This window comes from Vulpes vulpes, chromosome 5 (assembly GCF_048418805.1).
Source record: "Vulpes vulpes isolate BD-2025 chromosome 5, VulVul3, whole genome shotgun sequence".
Taxonomy (NCBI): domain Eukaryota; kingdom Metazoa; phylum Chordata; class Mammalia; order Carnivora; family Canidae; genus Vulpes; species Vulpes vulpes.
The window spans coordinates 44,391,127-44,404,402 of record NC_132784.1 but is presented as its reverse complement, the minus strand read 5'-3'; the positions used below and the strand labels follow the sequence as shown (position 1 = coordinate 44,404,402).

The 13,276-nt window shown below is 33.9% G+C and overlaps 1 protein-coding gene across 8 annotated transcripts in view; it reads left to right on the top strand.

The window, feature by feature from the left end:
* PIGN (phosphatidylinositol glycan anchor biosynthesis class N) overlaps positions 1–13,276 on the top strand; it is a 104,634-nt gene that overhangs the window by 55,104 nt on the left and 36,254 nt on the right. For all 8 annotated transcript variants that reach the window (XM_072758029.1, XM_072758028.1, XM_025997699.2 and 5 more), the window contains 6 exons: positions 80–219; positions 2,835–2,934; positions 3,039–3,131; positions 4,085–4,176; positions 7,026–7,134; positions 9,775–9,883. In XM_072758029.1, the coding sequence (XP_072614130.1) occupies positions 80–219; positions 2,835–2,934; positions 3,039–3,131; positions 4,085–4,176; positions 7,026–7,134; positions 9,775–9,883 (643 nt within the window). The remainder of the gene's footprint in view (positions 1–79; positions 220–2,834; positions 2,935–3,038; positions 3,132–4,084; positions 4,177–7,025; positions 7,135–9,774; positions 9,884–13,276) is intronic.

Genomic DNA, 13,276 nt, shown 5'->3' with positions numbered 1-13,276 from the left:
CTTCACTTTATAATCTCTTTTAAAAACCTATCAATTAGCATGAATTTAGAAGTGTTTCAATGTTCTGTTTGATTTTCAGAAACCAAGCCACCTCCTGTCATGTAGTTTTATAGCTGTTGGTGTTTTAGTAGCATTTTTCCTGCTGATTCAGGACTGTCCCTGGACTTACTACATATATTGTTTGTTACCAGTGCCAATATGGTTTGCTGTGCTAAGAGAGTAAGTAACATGCCTTGATGTCTTATTTTGTACTTCACCAACAGTGAAATCTGTATTTAACGTGCATTAGATTTCTGTAGCATAAATCTTCAAAGATATTTATAATACCCTTCAATCTCTGAGCCCTCTCACTTCATTTACAATAGCATAATGTTGCATATGAACATCTTTTTTGTTTTGACTTTTCCTTTTGACTTCATCTTTATTGCCCTGAGTTAGTATTGACCTTGTTCCTTTCTTTGTGTATCCTTTATAAGAAAAATCTGGGCTACAAAAAGAATAATTAATATTGATGGTACTATATCAGGAGTAACTTATATTTTGAATTTGTCTCATCATCTAAGATTTCAGTGTATCTTCGTGTTTCACAAGGAAATGTACATGTTTTCTTTCCACACATTTTTACCCTTCCTTTCATAGTTATCCTGTAAACCTAAATAAATGGAACTTTGTAATTAAATCCAGGCCACCATAGAGAGTGGTGGATATTAGTCCCATGTGCTATAGTTCTTCCCTTAAGTGCCTCCTCACAAGCTGGAAGTAAAATGGATTCTTACCATTGTAGAAAACATCAGAGGTAGGGCTCTCAGGCAAGTTTTGAGCACTTTAAAAGAAAACCACTCAAATACTGGGCTAGTTCACGTTCACAGACGTGTTGCACATCTTGTTGCTATATTTGCAACAGTAATTTAGAATTTAAACTTAGTCTTGGGCATCCAAGCATCCTCTGAGCAAACCAGACCCCAAAAGCAGACCAGGGAAGGAGAGCCCAGACTTAACGGGTATTTTCAGAGTTGTCCTGAAAATTTTCAGGGTTGGCCAGCATGTTTGTCATGACACAATGTGTATTTTTATTCTAATTTTTGTTAACTCCAACTTTGACCACATCTTCTATATGACCCATGTTAAAATATCAAAAATAAAAATTGATATTAAAATGTTTAAAATATTATCATTTAAAAGTATAAGTGAGGAATGCCTGGGTGGCTCAGTGGGTTAAGTTTCTGCCTTTGCCTCAGGTCGTGATCCCAGGGTCCTGGGATCAAGCCCCGCATTCGTCTTCCTGCTCCCCATTTGTGCTCGCTCGCGCACTCTCTCTCTGTCAAATAAATAAATAAAATCTTTAAAAAAGAAATAGGATAAGACAAAAAGAAACTAACAAAAGGACTTGGTGTTGCTTCTCCATTTGAAAGGAATGGGATTGCTGGATATATGTACTTAAATCAGATTTTTTTTTCTAGTCTGGTTTAAAATTAATCTCTGGTTTAAAAATTTTTAGAATGAAGGTTTTATTCTTGCAGAAAATTCTATTCTACTACAGAACCTCTCTTGAATTATTAAATGTCCTATTTATGAAGATGACATCTATGTTTAAAATTTGAGAGGAAATGTGATTTTGTTTTTTTTGTTTTTTTTTTTTTTTAGGAAATGTGATTTTGAATGTATGTTGTGTTCTATCTTTTTGGTAGATTAAATAGAAAATAAAACATAAAAATTCACTTTTCTTCTAAAGTCTTATAAAATCTTCCGAATGATTTACAAAATCATCTCGTTTTCTTGTGCTAGTTCGCTGTTGAGAACAAAAGAAGCATTCTTCTTTGGACTGGTGTTATCTTTACTTTTCTACATGGCCCCTAAATAGTTTTGATAATACTATGTGACCATTATTTTCAATCAGAAAAAGATAATAAACCAAATGATACTGACTTTTTTGTAATTACCTTCTTAATCACTACAAATGCTAAAATTTTTTCCAGTGATAAAATGTAAAAAGTACTCAAGTATGTAATACATTTTTAATGGTTATGGATTCACATTTAATCACAGTGAGTGTATAATTAGCAACGTCTTAAATTGGGTTTGGAAAAGGTTATTTAGTTCAGTGAAAAAGTGCAATTAAGATTTTCTTTACCTAAGGGGCAGCCTGGGTGGCTCAGTGGTTTAGCACTGCCTTCAACCCGGGGCATGATCCTGGAGACCTGGGATCAAGTCCTGCTTCAGGCTCCCTGTGTGGAGCCTGCTTCTCCCTCTGTGTCTCTGCCTCTGTGTGTGTGTGTGTGTCTCATGAATAAATGAATGGAATCTTTAAATAAATGAATGAATAAATAAACAAACAAACAAATATAAATGGCCCAAATTAAAAAAAGATTTTCTTTACCTAGATTTGGAAAACCTATGTTTATTAAGACAGTGGAAATTTCGATATAAGATTAACCTTGCTGAATTTAAATTTTTTTCTAGTTTTTATCCATTTGGGTTCATTATATTTTATTTCTGATCATGTATCTGTAATTGGGTGTTCTCATGTTTAAACTAAGATCAACACTTATTTATCATTAATGTTTATTTTTAAAAACAAATTTTTGTGATCATTATCAAATTAATTCAGAAATTATGCTTTTTCCTAAAATACTTCTAGCTTTCAAAAAAAAAAAAGATTTAGGTAAGTGAAGCCATTGAAAGAAATTGGTTAGAGATTATATTAGGTTTTGAATAACTATGAATTGAAAAGTCCCTGATTTCTAGGGTTGTGCAGTTTTTATATTTTACCACATATGACCAATGACCTAATTTTTTTTTGTTCAATATATAGTATAAATAATCTTGTTAAACAGGTTTCAAGTCATTCAGGACTTTGTCATATCACTGTTGACCTTTCCTCCAAGTCAGTTGGCTGGCTACCTGTTCATCTTTACCTTGGGAATTGAAGTATTAGTGAGTAATTTATCGCATTACAGAATTTTCAGATCTCTTTCATACATATGTAACTCCTTTTAAATGACCTCATTTTTCATTTCTTCTTTGGAATGCATTGCTAGGTTCTCAGTTTTTTCTACCGCTACATGCTCACAGCTGGACTTATTGCATTTGCCTGTTGGCCATTTATCACTCAGCTATGGACTCGAGCAAAGGTACAAGTACTTGTTTTGACATTGGACAGATTAGTAGCTACTTTGTTTTGATATGTATTTAACTCAGGGAATTGTTCATTTATAAAGAAAAGGGTAAGACGTATCCTTACATAAAGAGCCTTTTGACAGGAGGACTGAGGTTACCATTAAGTGATTCTCATAAACTCTGATATCGAAATGAATTGGTCATGCCGTGATTGAAATACTCAGAGTCAGAACTGGTATGTCCCTCTGTAAATCACTTCCTAGATTCCGTTAGCCTCAACTAGCTAAGGAATGGTTGTCTAGAGCAATGCAGTGGCTTAGGAGGCTTTGCTCTGAACTCAAGTCAGAAAAGTCACCGTTCTCCTACTCCTGGGAATAGGAGAAACTTTGAAACATTGAAACTTTTTGATGTAGGTACCAGGAGGATAGAAATATCTTCTTTCCACCTTGTGAGAACTTACTAAATTCTCCAATTAATAGGGTTATTGATAATTTTTTGTCTTAATCTACTTGCAAAAGTATTTTTACTTCCCTCCTGAGCTCTATCACTTGATTATGACTGCAGGCCAGTTTTCTTATAGATATCATCAGCATATGGTATAACATAAATTGATTGAAGCCCTTGCTGTGAAATATGACCCAGGTTTAAATCCTGGCTATTTCATTTACTGGTCACAGACCTGGGAACACTTATACTTTAACATCTCTGAGTTCAGTTTCCTCATCAGAAATACTGTGAGTAATATAACCTACTTCATAAGGTTATTGTGAGAATTTAATCAGATAAGGCTCATCTTATACCTAACAGCGCCTACTATTTGACAAATCCGCCCCCAGGAGGAACTGTATTGCATTTTAAATAGTTCCAAAGCTTTGTGTGTAGTCTTCACAGCCATGAAGTCTGCAAAACACTAAAGTCAGTTTTCTTTACCATATTTGTCTAAAGATAACTTTTTTATTTATTTCAGAGCATCTCACTGAGTTGGATTTTCTTCTCTTTGCTCCTGGCAGTATTCCCGCTGATGCCTGTTGTAGGAAGAAAGCCAGATATCTTTCTAGTGTATGAACAATATTTTAACTTATTTGCTTTTGAGTATAATTGTTTTTCTCAGTCAACACTATGAAATATAAACCTCATCTTGGTTATGAGTCTCAAAATAAACTAGTGAATAAACTAAAAGTTAAAATACTAATATCAAACCATTAGTCGTAATTTTGGCTCAGTCTCTGAGGAGCTTAAAGCTCCCTGGAGATAGTTCTGGGCCTATCAAAAAAATAAAATTGAGCCAAACAGTGATAACTTAAAATGCAAAAGAAAAAAAAAGTCTAGAAGCTTTTGTATATTGAGGAATCAGTAAAGGTTTCATATGAGAAAATTGTTCTGTTTGCCAAAAATGAAAATATCTAAAAGCCAGTGAGGTAATCTTTGTCTTTGCCTTTGAACATGTTCACACTTTAAATGTCATAGAATAATGAAATTCTCTCCTAATCTGCATGTAATGATCTCTAGGGGAGGAGACTCTGTACCTTGACTTTATATCTAATTAAACTGTTAGAAAATTCTGTATACCTTACCTAATTCTCCATGTTGCTATCACATTTATTTCTTCTCAGTGTATACCAAATCTGTAAAATAATTGATTACCTTTACTTTTGACCTATTTTTAAATTATTATCAAGAAGTCTAGCTGTGTGTGTGTGCACATGTGTGTGCATTTGTGTACTCGGCAAGCTAAATGATCTCTATTTCATGTAACATTCCCTGTCATTTTCTAATCATGTAATCATCTTTGTTACTTTGTTTTGAACTCTGTATAAGCAATTTTTTTAGCATTTTAACCTAATCTTTAATTGATAAGGGTATATCTTTTTTAACTGGAGGAATATTAACTAAATTATATTTTAAAAGTATGTGTTAATTTTTGAGCATGTGTTATTTATCAGTGAACACATATTATCTCATTTCTGTGAAGTACTAGTATAGAATAAGTCAGGAATTAGTCCAGAAAGTCAATTTATTAGCAAAAAAAAAAAAAAAAAAAAAAACCGAAAATAATTGTATGGAATTCTAAGACCATACTTCTAAGTCATAATTTATTAGTTTTACTAAGTAAAAACATTTTGTATCTGTCATAAACTATAATAGTATGTAAGAAGATTAATTCAAATATTTTCATTTATTTCTTGCTTCATATTTCTGTGTGAGCTCTCCTGTTGTCTTTATAAAACCCCTTTCCCTGCTTTGGTCAGTTTCTGCTTTTCTGTCCTGTTCAAGCAGTGTTGACATAGTTGAGCAGAATTATATGGTAAAAGGAGAAGAGATTATATAAAGGGTCTCCATAGAAATTTGCCACTTGCATATTTTACTAAAGATGAATGCAAGAAGCAAACTTGCTAAAACAGGAGAAATCCTAATTTGTATTTTTTAAAATTATGTTTTTTCCCCCTCTCTGCTTCTTAATTTAAATTCCTCAGTGATTTAAGTTTGTGCTGGTGTTCTAGTGGTTATATTGCAACTTCTTTATTTTGACTTCTGGTTCATGGAGAAATTTCTGCTCTCCATTTGATCTCTCACATCACTTCCCTTCATTAGAAACTTAACAAGACAGATATGTGAAACATTTAAAGTTAAATTTAAAAAGAAAAAATTAAAATTAAAGAAAAAAGCAAAAATAACATAACTATGATATTCTTCTTACTCAAATCTCTAAAATAAAAACATATTTGCCAATGAATTAAATTATTCAAAAGTTTAAAAATATATAAATTATTTTTTTAAAAAAGCAAAAGCAAAGAATCTTGATCATAGATCACTGTTTTCTTAAGCTTAAATGGTAATCCATGTTGAATGTAGAACTACTTTTTTCCCTTACAATTTTCAAAAAGAGTGTGAAAAGAATCCAAACAAGCAAAAACAAGCAAGTATTTTCCTAGGAATTCCTGCTTTCATTCATTTTTAGCCCTCCCTTTTGCTTTTTTATTTCTCTTTAGCTACCTCCTTTTCTTATACTTGTTAAATTGCCTGCTTCCAGATTCTGTCCTCAACTATTTCAATTGTCCTATGTTACTCAGATTTTTAGGAGGTGAGAAATACAGCTTTAACATTAGTATACCATTTCCTTGGTATCAGTTTTCTTCAACCTCAGGAACCATACTATACCTAGTTCTTGAAAAAAGTATAATTTGTTGGGGCACCCAGATGCCTCGGTATGTTAAGCATCTGATTCTTGATTTCAGCTCAGGTCATGAGGTTCATGCCTCAGGTTGTGAGATCGAGCTGGCTCACATCAGGCATGAAGCCTGCTAAATATTCTCTCCCTCTGTCCCTCCAGAATGCCCGCCTCTTCTTAAAAAAAAGGAAAATGTAGTTTATTGTTTCCTTACTGTTCAAATGCCTCACCTATATGTTACCTTTGTGGCCTCTGTCCTACCCTTCCTTTAGCCAGGAGCAGCTGAGGAAAGCACAAGATTAATGATAGAACCATTGTGTTATGCTAGCAATACTAGGGATTAGAAATGTTGATCCTTTTTGTATGAGTAAGTGTTCATAATCAGAAAATTTATGTTGTAGATACTGATGATGTGTTTAACTATTTTTTATATTGTTTTTCTGTAAATGTATCCAAGTCAGACTAAGGACTTGGTATGCATAAAATCTTTAAAAATCAAAGAAATAAGGTAAAAATATCTAAAAATTTGTAAGGAATTAAAAATAACCCCATCCCTACTGCATCTTCCTCCTGTGATTTTTATACCTATATACCTGTATATCTATTTTGCTCCCTCATCATGATAAAACCAAATGACTGATGAATCTACATTAGAGTAAAATATCTAACATTTTTATATGATGCGTGTTCAGTAAATATCTTAAGGAAATTTAAAATTGTGAATTGTGTTTTAAAACAGAATAGGAGCTGGCTCGCTGGTTCTTCTGCTGTCCCTGTGTGTTCTAACATCTCTCATAAAAAGAAAAGATCGTTTTATAAATGAAGAGCTGCTGTTACATCTGTTTCAGGTCAGTTGCAGATTTGTTTGTTTGTTTTTTTAATATTTTATTTAATTTTATTTATTTATTCATGAGAGACACAGAGAAAGAGGCAGAGACACAGACAGAGGGAGAAGCAGGCTCCATGCAGGGAGCCCGATGCGGAACTCGATCCCGGGACTCCAGGATCATGCCCTGGGCCAAAGGCAGGTGCTAAACCGCTGAGCCACCCAAGGATCCCCAAGATTTTATTTATTTGTTCATGAGAGACACAGAGAGAGGCAGAGACATACATAGGCAGAGGGAGAAGCAGGCTCCTTGCAGGGAGGCTGATGTGGAATTTTATCCCAGATCTCTGGGGTCACGCTCTGAGCCAAAGTCAGACGTTCAACTGCCGAGCCACCCAGGTGTCCCAAGTTAGTTACAGGTTTTTGACACCATATTACACTAATGATATACCAAATGGATCTTATGATTGTATTTAATGATATTGTTCTTAAGATGCCATTACGTTTACATTGCTCAATACCTGCCGGCTGAGAAGAAAGTTCTCTGTTTAAGATATTACATGGAAAAAAAAAGATACTACATGGAAATATAGTCTCTAAGGGGTATGAAATAGCCAAAAAGTCAGCAGACAAGCCCAAAGATGCCAAGAGAGCAGAGATTAAGGAGATATAAGAGGCATCTGTATTCACCCAAAAGTTGAACTGAGATTTGGACTGAAATTCTTATTGTTCTCGTTTACGTCAGGGGAAGGGTAATTTTCTAGTGAAAGCAGCCTCTGAGTATGTTTATATGAAGAATATAGCCAGTTTAAGACTTCAGATGATGTGCCAGGGAAGGTAGACTTCACCGTGGTTACTGGCTTTGGTGGTAAAAAGAACTTTGAACTTGCGGTTTCAAAATCGAATCAATTCGCATTTATACTGTGTACTCAATATGTGATTTCCATTAATATAGCTTCAGTCTGTTTTTAATCTGTAGCTATAATATCTGAGTTGTGTAAATTAGAGAGTATATAATGTTATATTCTATAAACGACAGCTGTTTTCTATATAAGCATGGAAACCACTTTTTTTTTTAACAATAAAAAAATTTAAAAACACTGACAAAAGAAAACTTATAGGTGTCTTCTCAAAAAATGTCCTCAGAACAAACCTGGGATAATAGAAAGTAATGCCAAGAACACTCTAAAATAAAAATATAGCCTCACTTAAAAGGTGTTAGTTTGTCCTTAAAGAACAACTGAGAACATATAAGAAGACAAGAAGTATTTTGTCAAATGTCTTATCAAGACATAGGAATGTATATTTCATTTTAAATGGTGTATCAACTGGCTTTACACTAAAGCCCAGAGGTAACATTGACAGAATTCACCTATAACTATGACTACTTTGGCAGAAATGAATGTTCCTGGATCCCACTCTACAGGAGCAAATATAATGTTAAAATTCTTAGAGTCCTTATTAGAAATATCCCTGACTATAAGGTAAATCTGTTGCAAAATTTCCTTTTTACAATAACTTTATTAATTTAGATTAAATTGCTCTGTTGTGTAGCATATTTTTGATGATTCCAAGATAAATATCTTTTATTTTTTTAAGATTTTATTTATTTATTCATGGGAGACAGAGAGAGAGGCAGAGACACAGGCAGAGGGAGAAGCAGGCTCCACGCAGGGAGCCCGATGTGGGACTCGATCCCGGGACTCCAGGACCACGCCCTGAGCTGCAGGCAGGTGCTAAACCACTGAGCCTTCCAGGGATCCCAATAAATATCTTTTAACATGTTAATGTCTCCGACATGAGAATATGTCTTAACGTTGAAAGGATCCTATGATTATGTCATAGCTTTGTCAACGGCATTTTTTCCCTAAATTCACTGATAATATAAAATAAATTAAAAGTATCTTAAGGATTGGTGATGAGGTTGCTAATCTGATCTCTAGGAGATTTTACTTTGTTTACAGCCATAGCTATCTTTCTTAAAAATGGCAAATAATTCACTAGTTCAGGGGTTGGAAGATAATTTTTTAAGGAGCCAGATTATAAATATTTTAGGCTGTGGGTCCTGAGGAGTCTGTTGTAAATCTCAGCTCTACCACTATAACACAGAGGGAGCTGTAGACGACACAAAAATGAATGAATGTAGACTATACATAAGTGACTATGTTTAAACAAAACAGTATTTCTAATAGGCTACCAGCCTACAAGCCATAGTTTACCAGTTCTCCACAAGTTTATGTGTATTCCCTGAAGAGTATTGAACTCCTAGTGTTTCCACTACCGTATGAACATTCAGGCTACAAACAGGTATTGAATCAATGGACATGACTGAGTGAGGGCCACAAGTGGAAGACACTAAACCACATTGCACCGTCTGCATTTCCATGAGTTAGGAAATCTTCAAAATTAATAATGAGTATTTCTAAATAGACATGGTGTGATCACATATACTAAACTACTCTCAAAAGTGTCAAGTGCCTTATTTTCTGCTTAGTGACAGAGTTCTATCTTGTAGCCTGGGCTGTGAGAGGATGAGCTGGTCTAATTTCAGTAGCTTTGGGGCTAGATTCCAGTTGTTCCAGCACTTTTCTAAGGATTCTTTTTATAATATAAGTCTCTCACCACCTTCTCTTCTACTGATGTGATTTGTATTTACTCTCAGATGCTGAGCATAGTGCTTTCCATGTATGTTGTGTACAGCACCCATCACAGTCTACTCAAGAAACAAGGACTGCCTTTTTTAAACCAGATCATTAGCTGGATAATATTAGGTAAGAGGGCAACCGAGCTAAATGAATTAATGTTATTATATCAAGTCCTATCTTAAAATTATCCATTTACATCTGTATTATTGTTACTGAAAGAAATAATTTCATTGAATGAAAATAATAATAACCAGCTATGATTTCTAACTCATGCTGGAATTTGACAAAGAAAATTAGAACGTCTATGACCATTCATGTGTTGATAAGAATTACTTGATACAATATTATTGGCCTGATAATAAGGCTATATATATATTCACATCTAATAAAATTCTAAGTGATTCCCGAAGAGAAGAGATCCTTATGCTCAAATTTCATGTCAATTCATAAATTCTCCATTCTTACACAGGGACTAGGAAACAGTTCATTTTTATCTTTATTTCCCTTGCTGAGAATAACATTGATTAGTTACCTCCCAACACATTTCACATTTTATAAAGCCAGTTAAATGTTTCAAAACACATTCCTCTATAGTACCTTTACTTAAGGATCCTGAAATGTTCATGTGAAAGAAACAGAAGTAACTTAAAGACCTAGGGTTTCACTTCCAACTGGAAGACAAGACAGGTGCAAACCTGAAGTCCAAGTTTTTCATTTAAAAAAAAAAAAAAGACGTTTTGTGATGTCTATGAGTAATGTGACTTGCAATTTAACCTCTCTGGTTTGTTGTTTTTTTTAAATGATTTTTGGATTGGAACTTTACCTTAAAAGTGATGAAGGCTGTTCTGCAGGCCTTCCCATTAAATTATCTTGATTTAATAAAGTTACTATTTATATTCATTTTGCATAAACAATATTGACAACTACTCCTTCATCCAAAAAAAAAAAAAAAAAACCAATGTGTTCACTTTGTACTATGTTCTGGCGCTGTTCTGTTCCCTGAGAATAATAAAGATAGACAACATCCGTGCCCTTTTGAAGCATATATTCTACACGGAAGGGGTAGGTAATATTCTAGTAAGGTGACCATAAATAATGATCTCTCACATGACATATTAGTTTTTAAATCCCCAGAAAAAAACAAAAACTATGAATGGGGACTCTCGTATTAAAGGGAAGTCTTTCTGTCATAGTGCATAACTTCACAAATGCACAGTCATGTACAACACACACCAGCAGATAAATAATATATGGCAAATAGGAGGTCCGATATAATTAGTAGCAATGCAGCTCTTGCTCATTCCTGTACAGTGCAGCCTCGCTCACCTCCTTAGTTTTCTTACCTACCTAGGGGTAAACTACAGTCAAGAAGAGAAGCAAAGAAAACACAACTTGTGCACATTTCATTATATCTCATTTCTAAACGTCTAAAACTTATAAAAATGTTTTTAAAAAAAGAACATTTATCAGAATTACAGAAAGCCATCCTTCACTTCATGTGTTTGTCCCTTATCTGTGTTTATGAATATATATGTACACTTAAAATTTTTAGATGCCATATTCAGTATTTTTATTTATTCTGCTTTCCTTATGTTAATTTTTCAGTTGACCTAGCAATGTTCATGGCATTGTTTTCTTTCTTTGTCTTTTATGACATTGATATTTTTGAAGAATATAACCAACCACAACCCCCACCCCACAATGGATTGTTACTCAATTTGGATTTGTCTGATATTTCCTTATAATTAAATTGAGGTTAGGCATTATTGGCCAGAATACTGCATAAGTGATGCTGTGCCCTTCCTAAGGTCACATTTGGAGGTGCATGATCTCTGTCTGTCTCTCATTGTTGATGTTAATTTGTATCACCCTATCAAGGTGTTACCCATTTTTTTTCACCATAAATTTACTGTTTTCCCCCCTTCCCTTACTACTAATAAGCTGTCAGTGAGGAGACACTCTAAGACCAGCAAATATCCTCATCAAAATTTCTCCCTAGATGTAACATCCATTCATAAGTCTTTCCTGATCCAATATTTGTCATGACGGCCACAAAATGATTCCCATTGCATTTACCAGAGGTTCTCTGCATTCTTTTCTGAGAATCTTCCCTTCTTTCCTATACATTCATTCATTGACTTAGCTATTTATTATTTTTGTGGACTCAGGAGCACTTATTTTTTTTTAAATTTATAACTCATTACTGTTCATACTTTGGGGCTTAAATTGTCCCAGACTTGGCTAGAGAGAGAGCCCCTTCAAGCTAGCTTCTAAATACCCATCCACCCCCATAATTTTTTTGATCACTTTATTTTCTGGCATTGAGAAAATGTTTACCTTATAAAGTTTACCTTATATCCACACTGTCTCAGCTCTGGAATCAGTTATTTCTCTGAGGAGCCGTAGTTCTTTTTATTGGGTGAATGGTGCCATATGTACTCATCACTACTGGGGTATCTGCTTCTTTGCTCTTCAATAGACAGAGCTAGGAAATATGTACTCTTATCTACATATAACTTCTTTTATATATAGATACATATACACACATATGTTAACACATACATGCACATAAATATGCATATACACATATTTCAGAGATCATAAGTTCATGCTGATACCTATATTTCTATCTATTCTTTCTTGCCTTCCCCCATTTCATATTTATATGCTCTTCCCATGATGATAATTAACCCTGGCTTCCAGCAACATCAATATGTGTACTCATTTGTTTAGTCCTATAGCACATCTAAAGCAATTTCAGGAATGTTTCACCCATGCCATCACAATAAACAGACTTAATATTATTCAAGATTTGTTTGTAATTCTCACTCTGCCCCCTCACTTCACCTTGCCCAAGACTAAAGGTTTATGGTTAAATATTGTGTTCATATTTATTTAGATTTGCCTTCCTGCCTCCCTCCCTTCCTCCATTTTGTTTACGGTGATTATGATATTCATTTGAAACACAACTAGGTTTGTTTCAGTTTGCTGTTTTGGTTTTTTTTTTTTTCTTTCCTATTCTTTTTTATTTAATTTTTTGAATATGTACAATATTCACATTCTTCCAAACATAGAAACTATACAAAAAGGTATACTCAAAGAAGTGTTGTATGTAGTACTTTCACCTCATTCTCATGTATCTCCAGTCCTTAATGGGCTATAAACGTCATTGCTTTCTAGTTACCCTTTATGTGTTTCTCTGATATAAGTATGTTTTCCTATTTTTCATCCTTTCTTACATAGAAGCGGAAGCATTTTATATATCCTCTTTTGTACTTTGCATCTTTCACGCAATACCTCTTGGTAATCACTTCATATCAATTCATAGAGCTCTTCTTTATTCTTTTTTTACAGCTATTTAGTTTTCCAATGTGTGTGTATTCCATTGTTTATATAACCAGTCTCCTATGCTTTCATGTTTAGGTAGGTAATGATTTTTTTTAATTTTTTTTTAATTACAAATAATCCTGCAACAAATAACATTGAGCGTATGCATAGTTCATACTGTTAGGTATATTT